We start from the raw sequence: 25,889 nt of genomic DNA, 5'->3' as shown, positions 1-25,889 counted from the left end.
CGCTCGTCAGTGTTCTTCAATATAGTCATGGACAACATCACAAGGAAAGTTTACCAAGGATGAACAGCAAATGATAAGAAAATTATACCATGTGCAGACACTGTGATGACATGGGAAGACAATGAGCAGAAACTGAAAGAACAACTGAATACCGTGCAAAGGATAATTGAAGAAGCAGGTATGTAAAAAAGCTCAACAAAAAGCGAGATAGAGAAAATAAACATGGAAAATGAAACATGGAGGGTGTAAGTTGTACGGTAAAATTTATTAAAGAAGTAGATGTTTTCAAACTTCTAGGAAGTAAGCTAACACCAACGAAGAAATTTTGGAGTGGAAAGTAAATTTTTCAAAATTATTAATATTGTATATAAGGCATAATTTGGAATTGAAAAATAACCACAAAACAAAGATCACAATATATAAATTACATTATCTAACAATTTTGACCCATGGATGAAGATGCTGGACCTGTACAAAGAAAGACTGAGTAGAAAACAAGCAACAGAGATGAACTTTCTACAAGGGATCATGAGTAAGGTGAGAAGGAATAGGATAAGAAATGAAAAAAATAGGAAACATGGTACAGCTCAATCTCCTAAAAGAAACTATGGAGAGAAAGAAGCTGAAATGTTTTGGCCATGTTAAAAGAAAGGGGGAAAAAAGACTATCAAAAAGAGCTCTGAAATGGACAGAATCTGGAAGAAGACAAATTGGAAGACCATGAACAAGATGGAGGGAGCAGGTGAATTGTGATGTAAATCAGAGAGGACAACAATGGGAGTAAATGATGAACATTAGACTGTGGGAGATAAGAAAAGACTGGAAGAAGATTTGTGAATGACCTGCACAAGCAGAAATGTTTCAGGAAGAAGAAGTAGAAACAGCAAGCTGATAGTTTCATCGAAGTATATTTCTACTCCTCGGATAAAACTCAGAAGTACACAAAAATCTGCGATCTGTCCATCTGTTTTGCATCTACCAGAGAAGCAGGAAGCAAGGCAAGGAACCATTAAGAGAACAAAGTATAATGGATGTGAGAGCTCTGGAGTGAGAGATAGGGACACGGAAATAAAATACATGGGTGATCTACGGTGGACTAGAATTGTGGATTGTAGTGGAAATAGGAGGGGAGACCGAGGCTAGGTGAAGAACAGGGGCTAGCAGAGACTGAGGCTTGGTTGATTGTGGGAGTGACATGTATATTGGAAGGAAGGTTTCACCTGCACATTCCCTCATAAAAGCTGCCGTAGAGCCTACAGAGGATTCAGATGGCATGGCTTGTGAAAACAAATAAGTTGCCAGGTCCAGATGGAATCCCATTTTGGTTTTACAGAGAATACTCAATGGTACTGGTCTCTGACTTAGTTCACATTTATAGCAAATCTCTCACCCAGTGCAAAGTTCAAAGCGAATGGGAAACAGTGTCAGTGATTCTGTATATAACAGGTGTAAAAGAAAGGACTTGTAAAATTGCATGCCAACACTCTTAATGGCAGTTGGCTGCAGAATATTTGAGCATATTCTAAGAGTACAAATACAATAAGCTTCTGTCCACAAATCGGCATGGATTCAGAAAGGATCACTCATGCAAAAGTCAGTTTGCAGTTTCCCTGCACAATATGCTGCAAACCATGGATGAAAGGGTAACAGATAACAGTCCATATTTCCAGATTTCCTCAAAGTGTCCAATCCAGTGCCACACTGTACACAGTTAACTAAAGTCCAATCATACACACTAGGTTCTCAGACATGTGAGGGTTCAAAGCCTCTTTAAGTTTCAACGAAGGTCATAATTTGCAGAATTGTCTCCAAAACAGATTCCAGACTCCTGGTTCTGAGCCAAATGGAAGGTTTGAACTAGGGACTGAAGGTTCGGTCACAAGCTAGGCTGTGATTTTCTAGACTTGCGCCATAGGGTTGAGAACCACAGGCTGTGGTGTACACTACATATTATGGGCTGCTAAGCACATACCTGATTGTCCATGGGGGAGCACACAAGAGTTAGGTGACTCTCTGTCTAGTCCAGATTACTGAAGTATCAGTGTAACATCCAAAGAAATGCTCCCAACAGGAGAGGATATTAAAATCCTTTTGGTTAACTGCTAAAATATTCGCAACAAACTGCCAGGGAGCCTAAAGTGATCCTAATATCCAGGGAAGCTCACAGAATTAATGTGTACAGAATGCTGGTTAAAACCGAAAATTGACAGCACTGTGAACTCAAATGTAGTGTGGTACCTTGTACAGAATGACCAACCCCAAGTCATGAAAGCCATGAATCAAGGAAATCAGATAGATTCAGTGTTCCCTGACTTCCAAAAAGTACAGGACTCAGTACCACTCCATTGACTATTATCAAAAGTATGATCATATGAGGTATCAAGCACAATTTGTAACTGGACTGAGGATTTTTTTGGTGAGGAGGACACATTATCTAGGGTGGAGAGTAATCGACAGATCAACATGTAACTTTAGGTGTGCCCATGAAGTGTGTTGGGACACTTGCTGTTCATGTTATATATTGATGACTTTGCAGACTTTTCACAGATAATGCAGTTATCTATAATGAAGTACTGTCTGAAGAAAGCTGCATGAATATTGAGTCAGATCTTGATACAATTTCAAAGTGATGCAAAGACTCACTATAAATGTACGGTGATGTAAAACTGTTCACTTCACAAAATAAAGAAACACAGTATCCTATGATTGCAATATCAATGAGCCACAGCTGAAATTGATTAATCCATTCAGATTCCTGTTTGCAAAACACTTGTGCTGTCCATCCTACAGTCTTGACAAGTGTGTGGGACATGCACCAAATATGACTAACAGGCTTATTGAAAAGATACGAAAAAGTGCAGCATAATTAGTCACTGTTTGACCCTTGGGAAAGTGTCACAAAGATGTCAAAAGAACTGAATTGGCAGAAGCCTGGAGGCAGATTCAAACCATTTCAGGAAGGCCTGCTTAGAAAGTTTGAAAAACCAACATTAAGTAATGTATCTAGGAATATACTACAACCCCTTGCACATCGCTCCTACAGGGTTCATGAAAAAAAAACTCTGTACCTCAAAAATGAAATGACAGCATGCAGGAGGATGCCACATTGAACTAACTGAGAAACATGCCTCCATGGCTGCTACTTCTGCCCTTCCATTCTCCATTACACCTATGTGCCCTGGCACCCAGCAGGACACCTACTTCCCCAGCCTTTGCAACCAGAGGAGGGTGTCCTGGATATCCTGGTCTACTTCTTCAGCTGGATATAAGCTTTTTTAGGGACCGAAGGGTACTCACCAAGTCAGAACAGACAAGGAATTTTGCAGGCACGCCACATCTCATGTGCTACGGCACCCTCAAGATCGCGGATAGTTTGGCATAAAATGCAGTGCACTTTGGATGCAACCGACTCCTGAGAACAAAATCCCAGAAAACAAAAGAACAACCAAATGAGTCCCCTTCTTTAGACCTATCCATGAGTGCAGTGCCACATCAGGATGCTCAATAAAAATAGCGTACTAAAAACAGAAGCTGGAGGGCACTCCCTCCTCTACTGCACCAAATCTAAAATTACTTGAGGCTTCTGCAGTAGCCAGGATGGCACTCGGTTAAAATCCCGTATTTGAGCCCATAAGTGCCCCACATAAATGTCCAACACATAAAGGGACTCCAACACACATTTTGCATGGGTCTGGAACAGCCTCGTTGCACACGGATAATTTATAAAGATGAATTCCATAGCCAGACAACCAATGGTATGGTATGCTGGGGAAGTAGGAGTAGTGACGAAGTGACAAGCCTGACACTATAAGAAGCTGGTGCCGGGTGGTATGTGGTGGTGCTCAGTCTCTTGAGCCTCAACAGAGAGACTGAGTATGGGGCTGGTCCTGTAGGCATCCTTGGCCATCCTGATCCACTCATGGTGTACAGCATAAATGATCTTCAGGTAAGAAGGCCTCATTGAACTGTACACTGTGCACAAATAGTCCAGGTCCGATTGCACAAACACTCTCAGTAAAACTGGAGCACATGCACCCTATCTGCTCCTCAAGACCTGTGGTAAGACACTTCAAAATGTTCACTGCCTTCTAAGACTACTTTCACGTCCTTCAGGTCTGGTAAAAGACAGTTTGGAGTAAAAAATGAGGCCCAAAAATACACATAGAGTCTTTAAAAGGGAGAATGATGTTCCACATACACAATTCACATTAATTAAAATACAACGAGAATGGTTAAAATAAACACACACACACACACACACACACACACACACACACACACACACACACACACACACACACACACCTCTGCAGCCCATTCCTCCAGCCTCTTTACTCTTAAGTTTCAACTGACGAGTTGTGGTTGAAATGCTGGGGAGAAACAGAAAACTGCACAGTTGTCCGCAAATAAGGAGCATCGTACAAGACTACTTACCATAGACATGGTAGTGTTTATGGCTATGGAGAAGAGGGTAACACTTAAAATACTGCCCAGAGGAACACCATTCTCCTGCTCAAAACTACACCACCAGCTCAGTACTGAAAAAAGTGCTTTGATAGGAAGGGCCAAACAAAGATGGGGAGATGGTCTTTGGTGGAGCTGCCTGAGAATACGGTGTCTCCAAGAAGTAAAGTACACCTTACTGATATCAAAACATGTACGTATATAATGCTGTTTACATAGGAAAACCTGCTGAATAGCTGTCTCAAGCCAGGAAATGTTGTCAATAGTGATTCAGAATCCCCTGAATCCACACTGAGAATGTCTTAGCAGCTGCCTGGTCTCCAACGTCCAGACCGGACGATGGTTAAACATTCACTCCAAGGGCTTCCCTACACAACTGATTAGGGCAATGCTCCGATAACTACAGGGACGTGTTCGGTCCTTTAGCGGTTTGAGAAGGTACCAAAATTGTCTTCCTCCACAAGCTGGGAAAGTTGCCCGTCTGCCATATCAAATTAAAACATTGTAAAAGAATTTCCTTTGACACAGGTTACTGGTTCTGCACCATGCTGTACCAGATGTGGTAGTGACTGGGAGCAGTATCACAAGCTGCAGAGAGTGCTGAATCCAGCTCCCACAAGTAGAATGGGCAGTTGTGGGACTCCGAACTGTTAGACCCGAAGTCCATTCAGCCTTTCCATGATGGCACAGTAATGATGGAATACTGGATCCTGGCTGGCTGCAGCAGCAGTCAGTACAAAAAGCTCTGCCATTGTATGTTTGAAATCTCCAGGTGTTACTTGGAGATAAACATGATTCAACAATGTTGCTATAGGAGACTGACTGCCTTTTCCACAAATCCTCCTGATGCCTTCGCACGTTGTAGCAGAACAAGTAGAACAGTTGATCGAGTCCAGGAACACTTGCCATAATGTTTCTTCCTCTCTTTGCTGATGCATCAAGCCTTTGCCCTTGCTAATTGAAAGGCTGCAAGGTCTCCCACCGTTGGGTAGCACTTAAACTGTCGCAGAGCTGCACACCTGACCCGAATGCCTGAACGGCACTCGTCGGTCCACCAAGGGGCAGGTACCTCCGAGGAAGATGAGAGGACTTTGGAATGGATAGTCAGCGGCATAGTGGAGTACTTGGGTGACGTGGTCCGCTCACTCCTGGATGCTGTCATGGCATTCAGACACAGTTAGTTGGTTGAGCAGCACCCAACTGGCTCCGCTGATCATCCACTGTGGTTGCATCCTTTCAGGGAGAGCTTCATGAAGTAGGTGAATGCAGAATGGAAAGTGGTCACAGGAATGGAGGTTGTCAATGATTTCCCACTGAACAGAGTTCGCAAGGGCTGGAGAGCAGAAAGAGAGGTTGTTGGCTAAGGATGACACAGTAGCAGCACAGAAATGAGTGGGAGTGCCTGTGAAGAGGTTGCACAGCTCATGAAACAGCATGAGGCTCTCCAAAACCTGACTCCGAGGCAAGTAGAGGTCGAGCCCCACAGTACATGATGGTCATTAAAGTCTTTCAGTACGAAAAATGGTTGTGGGAGTTGTTCTATAGGACCCTTTAGAGCCTCAGAGTCAATCACATTGTGCATACGTAAATACAGTAAGAAAACAGTGATCTTCTGAAATTGTGAATTTCAATGGCAACCTCTTGCAAGCTAGTAGCTAGGGGGAGAGCAGATGAGCACTGTGCCTTGTTGACAAACAAAGTGACCCCTCCCTTGGCCCTTTCCCCAGTCAGGTCATCCTTGTGATAAGAGTGTATAGCCCCATAGTACTGGGGCATCAGAGGCTTTAAAATGTGTTTCCTGCAAACACAAGCACAGAGGGCACTCCAGTTTCAATTCCTCTACATGTGTCCTGAATCCACTTATGTTCCACTGTAATACAGGAGCCGTCTATCATGGAGGTTGTACTTTCAGCTGTATTTCTGCAATGGAGGCCAGCTCACAGTCGGTGGAGGCTCAATGTTGGAGTGAGATGTTGCCGCAGGCTGACATCAAGATCCATCGGCTCTGTAGACGAGTCATGAAAGAAACCACAGAGAGGGATGTCAACATCATGAGACTGCTTACTTCTTGTCTCCACTGGCAGTTGATTCTTTGTCTTATACTCCAGTTTTTCTGCCTGGGGATAATTTGGAGCTGCAGCCATGGAGGTGACAGCATCAGGACTGGACAATGGACCATTCTGAACCTTTGGAGGAGAGGGAGATCCGCAATGGTCACAACCATGGCCTTGGCTGACAATCTGGGAAGAGGTATAGACTTCAAAGTAATTGCAGCAGGACAAGCACAATGTAAAAGGCACATGCTAATACTGGCACTAGCAAGCTACAATTTTGAACAGGCATCGATCTTCTGAACAGGCTGTTTAACAAAAGAATGAACGGAGGTAGTGAATGTGTCGAGGGCTGCATGGCATTTTAGATATTTTTGACCTCACCATACAAGATATGCTTGGTTGTTTTGGTATCCTGTATCTTTCTTTTCTTCAAGAAACACAATGCAGTCCCTACTCCAGACAGGGCGAACAACCCCAGAGCAGTTTACACACTTCGGAGGAGATGAAAAACCAACTCTTTCATGGGTGGCCTCACCAAATTTGCCTCAAGTGGCTTCTCCTTTTCAACCTAAGTTGATGAGCCCAAACCCCTGGCATGTAAAACAATGCATAGGGTTGGGGATCTAAGGCTGCAAACTGAGGTGAAGGGATCCACCTTAATGTGCTGTAGAAGTTTTATGCTGCTGAACGTCAGCATAAATGAGTTGGATTTGTAAGGTATTCTACATGTCAACTATTCCTTCTCGTGTGCACTCGACTTTCAGTTCTTCTTTGCGGATAGGTACCAGATTCCTACATATCACAAATCCTTTTCTGTAATTCAATTTGGTGCAGAGTTCAGTTTCAATGGTATATTCCCCAAAGAATTTCATTTTTGCAGGTTCATTGCCTCCTGTGAATTAGAAGTTTCAACCAATAGTGTCCTACTGGGTAATTGTCTGGCCAATTTTTATGTCTCTATGCCCTCTAAGTCCTTTTGAATGTAAAAAGGGGTGACTTTCTCAAAGGTTCCCTCTCTTCTTTTAACTATCAAATAAAAATTCTGATCTGCTGCATCCATTGTGTTGTGAAATATTGAACTGCTCTTAACAGCTTCAGAATATGGAGGGCTTGTAACACGAGGCCTCTTGAGTGATTGAGGTCCCCAGTGGTTGCCCGCTAACAACTGTTTCGCCTCACTGTCATTTGAAATAAATCAGGCGAATTGGCACAGGTTCACAGTGTCCAATTTAAAGCCAGGTCTGTGTGGTATACAAGGATGATGCGCGCAATGGGCTTGTGCCTCGATGTCGAACATCCCTTGTTTAGCATCTTACAGCATTGCATGTGGGGAGGAGTTGGGGGAGTATTAGTGACACATTATAATACTGAAAAAGTACAAACCAGAAATTCTGACACAACTCCTGTTTACTTTGACATGCCATTCAGTACAACAGTAGAAGAGAAAGGCCTCAAAAGCATATTGGTTCGGACTATGGGCAATGAGAGATGGCGAATCACCAAGACATTATGTGTGTGTGTCAATGGAACAAAGATGTGACCCTACATCATCCTCAGTCACAAAACTATGTGCAATTAAAAGCTTCTACCTGGTGTCACACTTTGTTGCAGTGGAAAAGAAAGGATGACCAATGAGTTGGTTACTGACACCAGCAGTGAAGGCAGAAATCCTCAGATTAAACACGGATCTTGTTGTGATTCCAGAAGGAATGTCTTTGCAACTACATCTGTTAGACGTCATGGTCAATAAGCCATTTGAAGACCATCTGAAGTAACTGTACAGCAATAGATTACTACTGGGAAGTTGATGAAGCCTTTGGTATATTTAACTGTGGAATGGATCCATACTACCTGGACACACATATCCTGTGTAACAATTGTGAATGGCTTTAAGAAGAACTGTGTGCAAATGCATTAGATGGTAGTGAAGAGTATCTACTATGGGCAGAAATGCAAGATAATTATGACAGTGCCAGTGACACTGTAGATTCAGTGGACCATTCTAGTGAGGAGGACAAATAGGCATTTGTATATGACCAAGGGAGATCTATATCTTATTTTATTTTCTGTGGGCTGGTACTTCTATTGTCTCCTTCAGTTACCTGTAAAAAGGTAACCACTTGTAAGTTTTCAAAATAAACCTAGTATGTGTATACATGTTTTTTTCTGTAATCCCTTGTAGAGAAATGGAGAGTCATCTTGCATTCAGAGTCATTCTGGATTTGGAGATATATAATATATCATAAGAAGAACAGAGACATGAGAAATTAGGACTTATATGGAAGCATATAGCCAAGTCATTTTTCCCTTGCTCCAATTGCAAATGGAGCTGAAAAAGGAATGCTTAGCAGTGGTACAGGACATCCTCCACCACATGGTTGCATGTGGAGTATGTAAGCAGGTGTACCTGTATGGATAGCCATTAAAGTCAGCCACATTATGCTGTGAAGCATGCTTTGCAACTAGGTGCACCAGTTGCCCTATGCTGCAGTGTAGTGTTTTCAGCTATTATCTGTCCTTTACTCTGTGCCTGTCAGCTACTGATTGCTGTTCCCATTTGATGAGTGGTGAGATTAAGGTACATTAATATAATGCATATATTTACTGGAAGGAAAGAAGTGGACCGAGTGAAATTTTTTTGACTTCACCGTGGTGTCTCCCACCTCCCTCTGCATTTTATGTTGTTCAACCTGCAGTTTATACAAAATCCTCCTCCTCCTTCCCTTTCAATTATTGCAGTTTTTCCTCTTATATTCATTCTGTTGAATATGTATCTTTAAATTTCAGGATTTGTATGCAGACAAGGAAAAACAATTCCCAGATATCTCAGTTAAAAATACATTTTCTTCCAGGTAAAAACAGATTCTTTCCATGTTAAGTGACAGTATATTCTACCTCGGAACTGTAAAACTTGTCAGTCCTTTGAATGATTATGGTTTTATACACTGGTGTAGAATTTCCCAGCACTTTAGAAAACAAAAATCAGGGGGAAAAAAAACATGTTTTGGAAAGATCTTTGATGTGCAGCAAACTGTTCGCTGCATATTCTCGTATTACATAAGTATTAATTCAAATTCCACCAAACACTGCAGGTTACTTTCAGAAGCATTGAAATCAAGTTGTGAACTGCTTTTGCAAGCCAGACATAGCTCATGTCAAGTGTTCTCTCCAGCCAACGACCGCAGATATTCAGAGCATAGGACAGTTGATGTAGTCAGCCAATAGCAACATCACTGTTGAGTAGTAGGGACACACAAACAGGAAAAGTTAATCGTTTAAATTAATTATACATAGCGTTGCTACAAGAAAAGCAACACTTTCACATATAATATTGGTCTCTAAGGTTAATAAGCTGCAAGAAAAGCTAAACTTTCACATATAATGCTGATCTTTTTTGCACGTGTTACATTTTAAGATATATCACACAAATGTGCCAGGAAAATTTTTAATGACAACATATAAATGTCTGATCTTTTGGGCTCGAAATTCATATAAATGGCTCGTCATCAAAGAGTTGATTTTTAAATGAGAGTCGCACATTTTGTGACTTAAGAAATTCACCATACATTCTTGCACATAGTTCAACTTGCGTAAAAGGAAATTTACTTTGAAAGTAACGCTTTTCAAACCACCATTCGCAATATTTTCCCGCAACCTGTTACGAATAGGTTTGTTTCAGCAGTCGCCAGATAACAGGCAACACACTACTTGCGCAGCTATGACAACGTAGGAAGCCCGTATGTTTGTACATGTAAAACATTAAAAGATCTTACATAATGTCATAAAAGAAACAAGACATCAGACATACCTCAAGAACATCAGACTTTCATGAGCAATACTAAAATGTGCAGAGTTAAAGTGCACACTTGAAGTGCACATTCTTGTGTCCAAATTCCCAATGCCCAACGTGTTAGAAGATGAAAACGTGCACCTGAAATGCAGCGAACAACTGAAACTAGCCAACTGTGTGGAATTAAAAATTTCGTTTAAAATACATTGACTGCCTCAGAGGAAAAGATTAATAAAAGCCAAATTTCTTCAGCAAACCGACAAAAATAACTTCATTGTTCTGCAAGGCGATTAATGCTTGACTGTCATAATGGTGGAAATAAAATCTGAAACTAATAACATATTTTAGCCCTCCGTAATTATGTGAATGTATTTGATAGCTTCCAGCCACAGAAATCCATTTTCATTTGAAGTGAGAGCAGTAAACAGAGAGGAAACAGCAAAATCACTCAATGTAAACACAGGTCACATGGAAACTATCCACTTCCCCACTATACACTATAACTCACACTGCCCTCGTATCAGGCCCGGATCTACGATATTTCCAAACTGGAGCAATACTAGATAGCGGCGACCCCCCCCCCCCCCCTCGCGCATTTGAGATAGGACGTCAACATTCTCAAAACAATCTAAATTTCAAAAATATGTTCATTTTGTAGAGCACATCTTTCTTAAGAGTCTGATACATACAACATATGTATTCGAGGAAATGTAAGACATGTTATTGGGTCTTAAATGCACCAAAGTGTAGTGCCACGCCTCTTCACACAGTGTTCTTCTGTCGCATGTCATTGTATTTCACTCTGTGGAATTGAAATGTTTGGATGCCATCAAACTATATTCATGACAGTGGAAATTAAACTGTCCTGCAGTGCCTCTCCTCCTGCCAGTCGGTCGGTTTGACATCCTGCCCCTCTTTTTTTCTTTAAAAAACCTCAGGTGGGATTATTTGTAATTGGGAGAACAAGAACTCTTCAGAAAATTTGCACTCTTTCTTGCCTGTTAGCTAATAACTTGCTGTTTTGTGTAACATAAAATTAAGTATCGGGTACAAACAACCAGTAAAGACAAGAGACAAGCATGACAGTACACATTTCTTCAATCCTTAGCTCCCAGCATTTTTTTCTCTCTACTCTTGCTGCAGCTTTACATGGCGTGCTTTCCTTTCTGTGAAAGGATCTATTATCCCATCAAAGTTCATTGAATGTTTTGTTACATGAAAAATCAAAATGTTGTCTAATACTGAGGAAGCTGCTAATACAAATAGTACCCAAGATCGGTGTGTTTTCTTGATCTGATTAAGTCTATTTTGTCACTGTCTGCTAGAGAAAACAAAATAGGCCTTTCTAAAACTCCAGCAATTGTAACACACACACACACACCAAATAAACGAGACTGTTTTTTGGCACAAATGGTCATTTTTATCACTCGATAGAATATAATTCATGAAGTACTAATATCAAATGGGTATTAGGCCTACTATAAGCAAAAAGTTTTATGTTAGGAAATAGTTTCATATTTCATTCATACTCTCCAGTTTCTCAAGCATGAGATGGAAAAGTAGTTGTTGTATCCGGATCCAGATTCAGATACTGCCGGGTCTGGGTGCTGATGAGTCCTCTCCATTTTGCTTGGTCCTCCCACCACTTTTCTACCTCCACTTGCTCCCAGGTCACACCTCTACTTTCCACAGATATTCTCACTCCCGTTTTCCACTGTGTTCTTGGGCATCCTCTAGGTCTTTTTCCATCCATCTTTATTTCTTCCATAATTTTGGGAAATCTCTGCCCATGCATCCTCTCTTAACATGCCCATACCATCTTAACCTCATTTTTTTTCCCTCATACTTTCTAATATCTACATTCCTTACTCTGTCCGTTCTTGTTTTTCCCTTAACTGCTCTGAGCAGTTTCATTCCCCATGCTTGCAGTCAGATCCAGTCCCTTTCTGTCATTGTCTATGTTTCTCTCCATACATGACAATAGGGAAGTAATAACTCTTTCCATAAGAAGTTTTAATTTTTCTAAAACTTCCTTATTCCAATGTTGATGTTGTGGTCTTCAGTCCTGAGACTGGTTTGATGCAGCTCTCCATGCTACTCTATCCTGTGCAAGGTTCTTCATCTCCCAGTACCTACTGCAACCCACATCCTTCTGAATCTGCTTGGTGTATTCATCTCTTGGTCTCCTTCTAAGATTTTTACCCTCCACACTGCCCTCCAATACTAAATTGGTAATCCCTTGATGCCTCAGAACATGTCCTACCAACTGATCCCTTCTTCTGGTCAAGTTGTGCCACAAACTTCTCTTCTCCCCAATTCTATTCAATACTTCCTCATTAGTTATGTGATCTACCCATCTAACCTTCAGCATTCTTCTGTAGCACCACATTTTGAAAGCTTCTATTCTCTTCTTGTCCAAACTATTTATCGTCCATGTTTCACTTCCATACATGGCTAAACTCCATACAAATACTTTCAGAAATGACTTCCTGACACTTAAATCTATACTCGATGTTAACAAATTTCTCTTCTTCAGAAACGCTTTCCTTGCCATTGCCAGTCTACATTTTATATCCTCTCTGCTTAGACCATCATCAGTTATTTTGCTCCCCAAATAGCAAAACTCCTTTACTACTTTAAGTGTCTCATTTCCTAATCTAATACCCTCAGCATCACCCGACTTAATTCGACTACATTCCATTATCCTCGTTTTGCTTTTATTGATGTTCATCTTATATACTTATCTCAAGACACTGTCCATTCCATTCAACTACTCTTCCAAGTCCTTTGCTGTCTCTGACAGAATTACTATGTCATCAGCGAACCTCAGAGTTTTTATTTCTTCTCCCTTATTCCAAAACAGGTGTTTTATTGTTTGCTAGAAATTGCCTCCCTTCTGTAACCTCCTATTAATTTTGTTGGTTATTCTTCCATCACTATATATTTCACTCCCTAAATAAGTGAAACTGTCTACCACTTTGAGGGGTTCTCCATTCAAAGTAATAGTCCCATTGATCCCTTTGTCTCTTCCAAATTCCATTACTTCACTCTTATCTTTATTTATTTTTAATCCATACCCTTTCATTATTTCCTTCCACACATCAAGTTGTAGCTGTACATCTACATCTTTATTGCCCCATATTACCATATCATCTGCTAAAATCATCTTTTTGTCTTTTTCTTTTACTATATATTTTAACTGCCCTATTCATTCCCCCCATCACAACATTAAAAAGTTCAGGAGATAGAATACCTGCTTGTTTAAGTCCTAGTCTTATTTTGAAGTATTCAGAGTTCCCCAATGGTGCTCTAATTTTACAATTGTGTTCTCTGCACACAATGTCTTTATTACATGAATGTATCCATCTTCTATACCTATCTTCTTCATTTCTTCCCAGAGTCTTTCCCTGTTAACTGAATCTTATGCCTTCTCTATGTCTATAAAAACCATTATCACCCTTTTGTTATACTCCCAACTTTTTTCCATCAGTCAACAGATGGAAAATATCAGGTCGATCATGCTTCTTCCATTGCTAAACCCGTGCTGTTCTTCACTCAGCTCCTTTTCTAGGTTTTCATGCATTTGATTTAGTAAAATTCTTTCAATAATCTTGGCTGTATGACTCATAAGGGTTATTCCTCTGTAGTTTTTACAAAGTCTTTTATTGCCTTTTTTGAAGATGGGAACAATGTCTCCTCTTCTCCAATCATCAGGTATTGTACTATTTCTCCACATATTTGACAGTACTCTATACAACCACTGCATTCCCGCTGGACCCGCTGCTTTTATCACGTCCACTAATATTTCATCAGGTAGTGGGGCTTTACCCCCCTTCATCTTCTTCACAGATATTTCCATTTCTTCCCAATTTTTCTCAATTTCTCCATTCTTTGTTGCTTCCTTGTGTACCTGTATCTAAATGCTGAACACTTTCTTAAAATGTTCTCTCCAGAGATCTTTTATATTCTTCGGATCTTCAATCACAGTACCATCCTCTGTTTCCATCTTCACTGATACTTCAGAAGCCTTCCTTTTATTTTTTATCATTTTATAGAAGATTTTCTTATTGCTCTTCACATCTTCAGTTTTTAATATAAACTCTTCCCATGCCTTTTTCTTTGCTTTTTTCCACTATATATCTTTTGTGGTCCTCACATTTTTTTATCTTTTATGGTCCTCATCAGTTTTAGTTTTCCACCACTTTCTCCATGCTCCATTTTTTCTTCAAACTGCTTGGATTGTGGTATTGTCCCATCAACTTGACTGTCTTACTTTTTCCTTTCCAGATGCTGCATCACATACTTTTTGTGTTGCTTCGACTAAAGTGTCTTTGAATAAACTCCATTCTTTTTTTACATCACAGAAACTGTCTTTTGGAAATTTTTGTGTGATTAATTCTCTATACTTCTCGGCACTTTCACTCTCCTTCAGTTTCCAATCCCATCTCCTCATCACTTACTTCTGTTTTCTATTTTTCACACACTGATTCATTTTCCATTGTCCCACCAGTAATCTATGGAGATGGAAAAGTAGTAGTACGAAATTGTTATATAAATTTAGAATCATCATATTCTTCCCTAATTTGTCTGATATTCCTGTTTCTTCTCCTTCCTCATTCTAACAAACGATCTTGTCATCACTAATTCTGTAACTTCATCGGTTAACTTCACTAACCCTGCCTGAATCATCGGTTTAGTTATCCTGCGACTATTCTCCGGTTAGGTATTGATGCATGTCCGTACAACGCATTTCCCCATTACCTCCAGAATAGAACTTAGCTGCTGGTAGCCAGTGTACAACTGGCCCTTATTAGTGTTGCAATCTGGCCAAAAATTTTCTTGGATACACCAAGAAGATGATATGTAATCTTTCTTACTCGTTATTCCTGTTAGTCGTTTCTTTCCACAATGGTAGTCTGAATCTATGGATTTCGCTAGCAATTATAACAATACTAATCACTCACGAACCCAATCAACTACATAATCATACAACGATTGGCATCCATCCGTTCAGCCTTTCACTGCTCAGCTCATATAGCCTCATCCCTTTTTGTCTGCAGGGAAGTTTATTTCTAGATACGGCGAGGATTCCCCTGACAGACACATCAAGTACACTATACATGCATTCGAAAGTCAACTCATGATTCATTCAGAAATCAACTTAGGATGTGTTCAAAAATGTTCAAAAACCGACAGAAATGTGTTTCAAAAACATATGAATAATCAATGTGCACTGAATGCTAGGCACTTTGTGAAACAAGTTTTTTTCCCTCAAGACAGTCCTTTTCTGATACTGGGTGTTGTTGAAGTGCACCAATAAAGAATGAAATGTACTCTGTAGTTGGAGATGGGCACTTCAATCACACATGGACTAGCATATGGCACAGAAGCATTTTTTAAGGTGCAGAATGTCATTAAGCTCTGAAGTTTGTATGTTATTTAGTTTCTTATATGATTACTGTTAAATACAGAATGAGCAGAGTATGGAAATATTAAAGTTTTGGTAATCTGCTTATTAGTATGAACTTAAATTGAATTATTTATAATTTACAATGCCAGGATGGTTTATTTGCAATGAAGACACACTATTTGGTCTTAAAGGAGCTGTCATGTTAACTGAAGTGCATTTAACTCTAGTTACTAATATGGAAAAATTGATGTAAATTTGAACTTTTAATATTTGAGCGTGTGGAATAGAATTTAGCAGGAGAGTGCTACTTAATATATGGTGTAACTTCTTTCATTCCAAATCACTATCACATAATCAAACTACAGCATTGTAAATTGAAAGCACATCATGAAGTACTGAAGCACAGATCAAACCAGATGTGACATGATTATAGGCCACCGTCAAGGGAAGTTATCATTGCCTTAAACTGAACTATTTTGAACATTTGGAAAGGAGGGTGGGGTGGGAAGAGGGGGGAAGAGGAGGAGGAGGAGGAGGAGGAGGAGGAGGAGGAGGAGGGGGGGGGGCGTCAGGGTGTCTGAAGAGGCTCTTGCTTACAACCTGATACAGAAATTGAGCCTGATCGCCTTTCACTTTTATTGCAATAATGGAAAATACCAGACAGAATACAAACAATGGTATCAGGAAAACATGTCACCTTCTTGCAAAGGTAGAAATTTGTGGTAAGTTTCTATGGGACCAAACTGCTAAGATCATCAGTTCCGCAGAGTTACACATTGAGCATTAGATACGAATATAAATAATGTTTGGGTCACTAGTGTGTGCTGTAAGTGTGCACTATAAAAAAGAATGCTAGTTTATTAGCTGAGCTACAGGCACCAACAGCTTCCTTATGTGGATGACTGTCTTTCCTTATACCATCAATCAGAATCTGATTTAAGGAAAAGCACTTCCAACACCTTTACTCTGCTGATATATACAATTATTTTCATGAATCTTTGTATAACAAAAGCTCTAACACTGTAAAATGATCCTTGGCAGAGTCAGTTGTTACTACTATAGCTACTACTATGACGACTACTGTACTTCCTCCACAAAGACTGCTTTAAGAACAAACACTTACATCCTACCTGACAATGAGTAGGTGAAATAATGTATCTCATGGGGGATTGCTATTAAATGTAGGTGAAAAAACTGTTGAGATTTTTTTTTTCATTACACTTAAACAGTGTGCTACATTTTGAATCTGCCACCTATTACTTACAGTGAATTCCACTGCATGTCCTGGTCCAAACTGTGGTCCACATGAAAAAAGGACAGATGGTTCTGCAGTGCTTTTGGTTGCCAGCTGCTTCTCATTCGTTACAATGTAATTCTGATTTGTTTCCTCCCAGCCTGGTTAATGAAAAATAAAGCAATAAAACTTACAAATAAATAAAAACTTAAAATAAAAGTACACTGACATTTGTCAAACTAAGAAGCATACCTGTGAAACAAATTTTATACCTCATATTGCAAGACAATATATTAATTTTTAGGATTGTTGAACTGTACATGATATTTGATTCCATGAATTTAGCATAGTGTGAAAATGCCTTGCACTTTACAATTAAAACTTCATTGCATGGAATCAACTAAGCCCAGATTTATTCCCAACAACTCCAAACTGCCCTTGAAACACCATTTGCTGTTGCTTGAAGTTTGGGACAAATAAATTGTCAATCAAGCATATCCCAGACATGTTCCATTGGCAACACGTCAGGAAAACATGTGCCAGGAAAGCAAGAGTATCTACCCATTGTTCTTTGCAAAATTCTTGCACACTGAACACCATATGTGACAAGTCATTGTCCTGTTGAATTATGTCATGTGGAATTACTCAAAAAAATAACTGCATGCAATCCTGTAGAGGTATTGCATTTGTGTTGACCACTTCACTGCCACCAGAATGGCATGTGCAACAAAGGTGGGATCTCCCAATACTGCAGAGAGCTCAGAGTCAAGAATGCTGGGTCAGTAAAATATTCTTTATTATTTGAAAATTCTCCTACAGTAGGTCGACAACTCTGGTCCAGGTTCCAGTCATGGCTAGACCAAGTCCACTGAGGCAGCAGAATGCCAAGACAGCACAACAGCAGCCAGTGGAGACAGCAACCTTACTGATGTGAGATGGATGCCCACTCCAAAGCATAGCGAACATACAGTCACACTGGCACACTCTGCATGCCTCAAGGTGGCTTGCAGGGGCTTTCAGATTCCATGACTCAAACTTAGGACTCTCAAAGATTGGCTGGAGTGTCAGGCGACAGTACCCAGTGACACATCTCGCCTAGGCGGTACCAATTTGAAGCCCAGAACCACCAAGGGAGAGCTGATGGCTCACACCCTTGTGGCTACATCTGGTTGATAATGCTGCTCGTCAAAGCTGTAGCTACTCAGCTGCATATCTGACTGGTAGCCAGAACCAAGACCGTAGCACAGGAATTTGCAGTGCTGACATAATAAAGGTATTTGCTGAATTTGGAGCATAATATACTAGCCCGGCTGTTATGACAGAGACTCACATCCCATCATGTAGCTGGCTGTGGAACATTGCTTGTAGCAATACAACCCACCACTGCAGTAGACTGCTGTATTGAAGAATGCCAACCCAGCATTACTGGAGTGTCAATCTGCAAAATTTCACAGGTGGCTGTCTTGTATACCCCTAGGACGATTGTCGTGGTCTGCCTGTGACTGTTTCTGCAACGAGCCATTGGTTCCATACATCCACCACATCTTACCAACATGCAACTCAGCAGTCAGAATAGCATAGTGTGATAAAGCTAGTTCCGTGAGACCAATCATCCTGCCATGTTCAAAATCACTCGTACACTGGTTTTTGACATCAATAGTACATATTGGCAGTTGGTTTTACACTGTTTGCTGATTCACTGTTCAACACATCCTGTAAACTGGGTAATTCTTCTGTACATCACTATTTAAATAAATATGTTAGTATAATCACTTTACTTGTAATTAGTGTTTATTGCTGAGATTAAAATGATAATACTGCACTAATGTTGAATGTAGACGTACGCTTCTTCAATAAGTGCAAAGTACAAGAGAACCTTACTATGCCATGATCGTTCTTATTCTGTTTAACCAAAGACAATGATGTGACATTCTCCACTATAAACATGCATGTGGACTTGTGGAGTGTCACAGCCTCACTCTCATTGTGAGGAACTACTACTCACTTTATCAAGAAGCAACTAAGTCTCAAGCTTGGCTGAGATTTTATGAAAAAGCAAATTATATGCAATGTAGTAGATTATATTTTTATTTTGATGAACTCTATTTTGGAAACTATTTTAGTGTTCAAAAATACTTTGGCTATAAAATGACCTGATGAGTGCCAGCTTTCATGACATCCCTTTACGAGTTGCTCTGAATAGTACGTGACAAAGGCTGGAAGAGATCACTCAGGTGGAGGTCATCTTCAACTACCCCATAAATGCAATCAAAAATGCAGTAGGAGTGGAATAAGAAATCTACAAGTATTGACAATCAAATGGCAGTGCTGAAAATTGTTTTCTACCTTGTGTTTGAAAGTTATACATATTTAAACTGTTATATTTAAGTACTATGTAACTAAAGTGTTGTTATTATGTACTGCTTAAACTTCAATATGTTTTCAAAGAGGTTAGTTAAAGTATGAGTTGTATTAAATATTTTTTTTAAATCGGTGTCCTTGTGAAGAGGACCACTGTAGATGGCAAAGTGGTGACTTTCACGTTTTTATTTAAAGGCCAATTTTTATTATCCAATATGGCAGAATGGGCTGAGGCCACAAAGGGCCATCATGGACAGTTTACTATCCTCAACCTTTTTTCTGAAGGTATCAGGAAAAGGGATACAAGCTGCAAGCTGGAGAGTTTTTCTGCCAGGATATCCCCTGGGAAGGATGAGGTTACACCATATCACAAAAGGTTACACCATGCCACAAAAAGTATTTATAGTATGTTTATCATGGGAAACAACATATTGCTTGGGCTGAAAAAAGACCACTAGCACTAGTATCAGATTGTAGATACAGCATTAAGTGTTCAGAAATACAGAAAAGAAAAGACAAACACAAAAAATTATCAGGGATGCTATATAATCACCTACACAGACAGACAGACAGTCCAGGTCTTCCATCTACTAACGCAATCAGCAGAGCAAACAGCTGACATCTGCCACGTTTATGAACTTCCCAACTGAAGTTGTTATGCTTCCTACAACTGCATAATGGCTTGGACCAAGCACTCAGAATTGCATGTGAAAGGGAGTGCACTTCGGCTATGACTACAGAATTGCATGTGTATGTGGGTGCACTTCAGCTATGGCTACATTTTCTATGTTCACAGTTTCTGATGAAATTAATTAAATCTGCATGGCAGGAACTCAACAAAATGAATTCTCTTTCTCTTAACTGTGGTGGCATGAGCTCCCATTCCTGGCAACTTTGCACCAGTATTTGATAGGTTGTCTTCTATTAGAGACCTCTTCAAAGGTATACAACGTCTTCCCTTGTCATAATATCTCCTTTGGCTAATTTTCAGTATTAGGAGAGACAACCACCACTACAATCTTCCACCAGTGCCTGTTAAGACTAGGTACCCAAGGGTTCACAGAGCTCGATATTTTACACATATGTATTACATGTGCTATCATTCAATTACTGGAGCAGTTTATGACAGAAACTTAAAAAGATCTATAAGCACTTAAGTCTACTAGAATTAGAAATGGACTGGAAATCTGATTTATCTGGTAGCTTAAGAGTATCAGTGTCCAGCAAGTCACTTGGTGGTAGATATATAAAGCACACCATTACTTTCCAGTGAAAGTGAATAGTTACAACACTTACTTGCAGTAAAGTATTGGAGGTCACAAGCTTTGCTGAGGAACAGTGCCACTGTCTCTTGCTCATTCTCCACCTGCTTTCATTGAGGATGTGACAGCTTAGCACAGAAGTATCATATAGTTCAAAATAGGTCTTCTCTAAAATAGAAGTATTATATGTCTTTGGCTTTGACTTGTTGCTGAACACACTATTTTTTTAAGGTTTTATTTTTTTTATGTTCTTACCAACCTCACATTATGGACAATAACCCTGGTCTCCAAAATGTACAATGCACAACTGTCGTGTTTCATTATGGTTGCTGATGCACACACAGTGTTTCTGATAATGGAGGGCAGTTAGTGCTACTTATACAATATCTCAGGTGACAACATTTTATGTACAATCAATACATTTACACTCTGCAAACTACTGTAAAATGAATGGCAGAGAGTGCTTTCCATTACACGAATTACTAATGTTCCTTCCTGATTCATTCACATATGGAACATAGGAAGAATCACTGCTTCAATGCCCTTGTGTGGACTGTAGCTAGCCTAATCTAACAGTCTATATTTCTAAACCATTATGTAGGAGCTTTAGTATATCCCCAGGATCCTCATGTAATAAAATGATGTAAGTAAGACACTTATACTGTAGGCATCGTTTTAGAAATGATACTTCAAAATTCCACTTCTAAGGGGGTGAAATATGGGGTGATAGGCTTTTTGAAAACATGTTATGAATTTTAAAAGTAGAACTATGAAAATTAGTGTCTGGTTTCTCAGTCAGAAATTAAAAAAATCATGTTTCAGCTTTTTTGGAAATTCAACCACTAATGGAATAAAATAATGGGTGACAGATTTTTTGAAAACACAGGGTGACAATTATTGAACTATATGACATAAAATCATCATAACTTCTGAACGGTTTGCATCAGGACATTTAAACTGCACGGTTGGTCGTGCAGCATGATTGGTATTAGAATGTGCATGCACATGCACCTTGTTGTTGTCAGCCTTTTGCATGTGAAAATGTCACGGTATAGCGTTCCTGAGCGTATAGCACTTGTGAATGTCTACTATGCGAGCAATAATACTAATGTTCGTGATGACAGTGTTAGCAATGTTGGTCACCTAGAAAGGATGAAAACATCAAGATTGTATGTGCTGTGTTCCAAACCAGCCCCAAGAAATTGATCAGACGAGCCGCACAAAAGGTGGGAATCAACCAGGAGATGCTGCGTCAAATTATTGTTGCAGACCTGCATCTTATCCCATACAAAATTCAAACCCATCAGCCATTAAGCCCCAGGGTCATGGAACAGCATTGTGTTTGCCAACACTATTGTCCAAAGAATTGGTGAAAGGACTCTGACGTGAGTATGGTCTGGTTCAGAGACAAAGCACACTTTCATTTGGATGGGTTCATCAATAAGCAAAATTGGTGCATTTGGGGGAGTGAGAAACCGCATTTCACGACCGAGAAGTCTCTTCACCCTCAATGGGTGACTGTGCTGTGTGCAATGTCCGGTCTTGGAATAATCACTGCGATATTCCTTAATGGCACGGTGATTACCGAATGGTACATGAAGATTTTGGAAGATGATCTCATCCACATTATCCAGAGTGATCCTGATTTCGACAAGATGTAGTTTGTGCAAGATGGAGCTTGACCCCATTGAAGCAGGAGAGTGTCTGATGTCCTGGAGGAGCACTTTTGGAACCGCATTCTGGCTCTGTGATACCCAGAGGCCACTAGCATGCATTGATTGGCCACCATATTCTCAAGATCTGAACACATGTGACTCCTTTTTGCTGTGTCCTGCCTACTCATCAAATACGGGGTGCCTAGGAAACCTGCTTCTCGGATTGCTAGGCAACAATTCAAGCAAACTGTATTAATGAATTTTTATAACAGTAAGATAAATGACAATACTTATCTTTGAGAAGTTACAATGAATGTTTTGCAAGCAATAGGCGATAGACAAAATAAGAAATCTCATCAGTATAGACAAAGCCTAATACAAGTGAAATATACAGTATATAGCTGCTGTAGAGCTTGTAGAACGACTAGTCTTCAACTGGGCTGCAGCCAGGCGGCGCAGCGCTTATGTTTTCTTTACCTAGAGGCTACAGCTGTATCGGTGTTGTCTTAAAGAGGAGTTGGTCAGCATACTATTGGCTAACGCCTTCTTCACAGCCCTCTTTGCTCTACCATTCCTGACCGTCTTGCTGGCACTTGACTTTTATGCCGGAACACTTTTTGTCTGACAATATTAAAGACAAGGCATACAGCAATAACCCCAAAATCAATGCTGAGCGGAAAACAGCCATTCGGGAGGTCACTGACAGCATCAATGTTCCGACACTTCAGCTGGTCATACAGAATTTCGTTATTTGTCTACGCCACATCATCGCCAATGATGGCAGGCATATTAGACTTGTCATAATCCTAATACAAATATTTGCAGTGACATTTACATCTCAAATAAAACATGTGCATGCCATAGTTCATAACTAAATTACATTTTTTTTCATATAATTCAGTAATTGTCACCCTGTAAATTATTACAGAACTACTGAAGCATTTTTAAAGCTACATCTATGAAAATTGGTATTTGATTTCTCACTTGAAAATAAAAAGTGTTTTTGGAAATTCAGCATCCTAACGGAGTGAAACGGAGAATGAAAAACTTCACTAAACTGAACACAAAAGGCATGATTAACAAAAACCTTGGACTATAGCTACAAGAATCACTTTTTTTATGGCCAAAAGTGCATTCAGAGACAACCACACTTCTATGGCCTTAATTAGCATTAAAAGTTCACAAGTTGTGGCAATTTATGAACAACATAAAATTCAATTAACGAAAACAAAAAAAAAAATCTTTGCAGCCCACACAGTCTCAGTGAAAGAAGCAGCGGGTGATAAGCCAGTCATATATAAATGAGAAACTGTGCATTTATTCATGTTTTACTAAAGAGATATTTAAAATAGCACACAGATTTGCACTCTTACATAGGATATGCTGGGTTAGTGATGATAGTCTGTTTGGCTGTTATTTGTCTGAAGAACTCCTTGGACAGGGTGTAGCAGTTTGAGTTCGTCTGCAGATGCTTTTATGTCACAGCACATGTGTCCAACATTCCACAGATGCTGAAGGGGCTGCTCAGAGAAGAAGAGATCAAAAATCACCAAAGAAGAATGTGTATGAAAATTGTATTAATCAAACAAGGAGCAGTTAGACTGTTTGGTAGGACTCAGATAGCCACACTGAACTTACAATTGTAAAAGCTCATGCAATAAATGCAAACCCTTATACTATTCCGTGAAAATTCATTGGAAGTAGTTAGTACAAAAGAAACTAAGTAATATATTACAATGGCACATATTTTAAGAATAATTTATGATGATTTTTCCACCCAGAAGAACCATCCAACTACCTTTCAGGATGTCATGAGATGGGTTTTGCATGACCAATATCTTCAGAATTCATGCTGACTGGAATGTAGGTCATACTATTCCAGATACTTCATTACATTTTAGCTAAAAATATTGTTTTAAATTGTACAACAGATAGATATCAACAATACTGGGTGGTAGTTTTAGGGGTCACTTCTGTTATGCTTCTTATAGGTTCATTTCACCTGTGCTTTCATGCAACTCCCAGACACAGTAGTTTGTTTGATAGATATATATTATTTTTTTTAAAAAAAGGGAATAACTCAGCCAAAACTTCTAGATATAATCTGAAAAGAATTTCACTCAGTTAAAGTGATTTCAGTTGTTTCTGTAAGTCAAAAGCACTAATACCTGCATCATTCTTCTCTGCAGTGGTTCAAGAATTTAAGTGGAGCAGTATTCAGAGATTTCCTCTGTAAATAAACATCTGAAAACTGATTCAAACAAATTTTGGGCTTGCAGCCGGTTGTCATTCAATACTTTGCACGATATTTCAACTGGGCACCTGCCAGTCATCTTCAGGTGAGCCGTCGCAGACTGGCGAAAACGTCCTCCGTTCCGCAATATATAGCATACTGTAACTATTCTGCGCATGCGTCAAAAACTTGATAGATGAACCATACTGCCTGCTGGCAGCGCCCTCGCTGGTGGAATAGCGGAACTCAGTCGCTCTCTGCATTGCTGTTTGCGACGGCCGTCGACACACTCTGTCGTCTCCGATTTGAGCAAATCGTGGAGATGATGGGATTCCATGCACTGTCCAGCTGGTAGCCGCTGTCATAGTTTAACAGATTTCCCGCCAGTCATATTTCTACGGATTCTTTAATAATGGAGTCCCAGAAAGATGTTGCAGTGGACTAAATCATTGTTTCCTCATATTCCATTGAATGTCCAGTAGAAATACAATGTTCAGCGATAGCGGACTTGCTTGGCTGCAAAAGGCGAGTGTAACTTTGATGTTCAGTGCAGCGTTCTTTCACGGTGCGTGTGGTTTGACCTATGTACACCATACCACACTGGCATAGTATCTTGTAAATTCCGGCCTTCCGTAGTAACAGATTGTCCTTAACCGATCCCACCAGGTCCGCAATCTTCGATGGTGGGCGGAAAACCACTTTTCCCTGAAATTTTCGGAGGATTCATGCTATTTTAAACGAAGTGTTGCCAACGAAAGGAAGAAAAGCTAAAGATTGTTCCGGCATGTTCTCCTCTTTATTCACTTCCTGCTTCTTAGTTTTCACTGTTAGTGCCCTGTTAATCCGCCGGATGAAATACCCATTTTCGCTGAATACTGTCTTTAGATGGGCGAGTTCTTGAGGTAAGCTATCTAGATCTGAGACAGTATGAGCTCTATGAACAAGTGTTTTAAGCTCACAGAGTGCATCGACGGCCATGGCAAACAGTAATGCAGAGAGCGACTGAGTAGTGCTATTCCACCAGCGAGGGTGCTGCCGGCGGGCAGTGTGGTTCATCTATCAAGTTTTTGACGCGTGCGCAGAATAGTTACAGTACGCTATATATTGCAGAACGGAGGACATTTTCGCCAGTCTGCGACGGCTCACCTGAAGGTGACTGGCAGGTACCCAGTTGAAGTATTGTGCGAAGTATTGAACGACGACTGGCTGCAAGCCCGAAATTTGTTTGAACAGTCAATTCGCCGAGAAAATTTTAAAATTCACATCTGAAAACTGAGTTCATCATTTCTAATTTTGTTGTGCTACCTCTGTCATTCTTTAGTGGGTAGACACTAACTTTGGTGCTACTGATGGCCTTTATATATGACAAGAATTTCTTTGGGTTTTGTGAGATGTCTTTTGACAAGATTCTGCTACAGTAATCATG

The 25,889-nt window shown here is 40.0% G+C and overlaps 1 protein-coding gene across 2 annotated transcripts in view; it reads right to left on the bottom strand.

The window, feature by feature from the left end:
• The window catches only part of LOC126334622 (cytokine receptor-like factor 3), a 107,777-nt gene that overhangs the window by 14,283 nt on the left and 67,605 nt on the right, over positions 1-25,889 (bottom strand). For both annotated transcript variants that reach the window (XM_049997050.1, XM_049997051.1), the window contains exon 5: positions 16,983-17,113. In XM_049997050.1, the coding sequence (XP_049853007.1) occupies positions 16,983-17,113 (131 nt within the window). The remainder of the gene's footprint in view (positions 1-16,982; positions 17,114-25,889) is intronic.

Source organism: Schistocerca gregaria, chromosome 2 (genome assembly GCF_023897955.1).
Source record: "Schistocerca gregaria isolate iqSchGreg1 chromosome 2, iqSchGreg1.2, whole genome shotgun sequence".
Lineage (NCBI taxonomy): Eukaryota > Metazoa > Arthropoda > Insecta > Orthoptera > Acrididae > Schistocerca > Schistocerca gregaria.
This window is presented reverse-complemented; position numbering and strand designations above follow the sequence as displayed.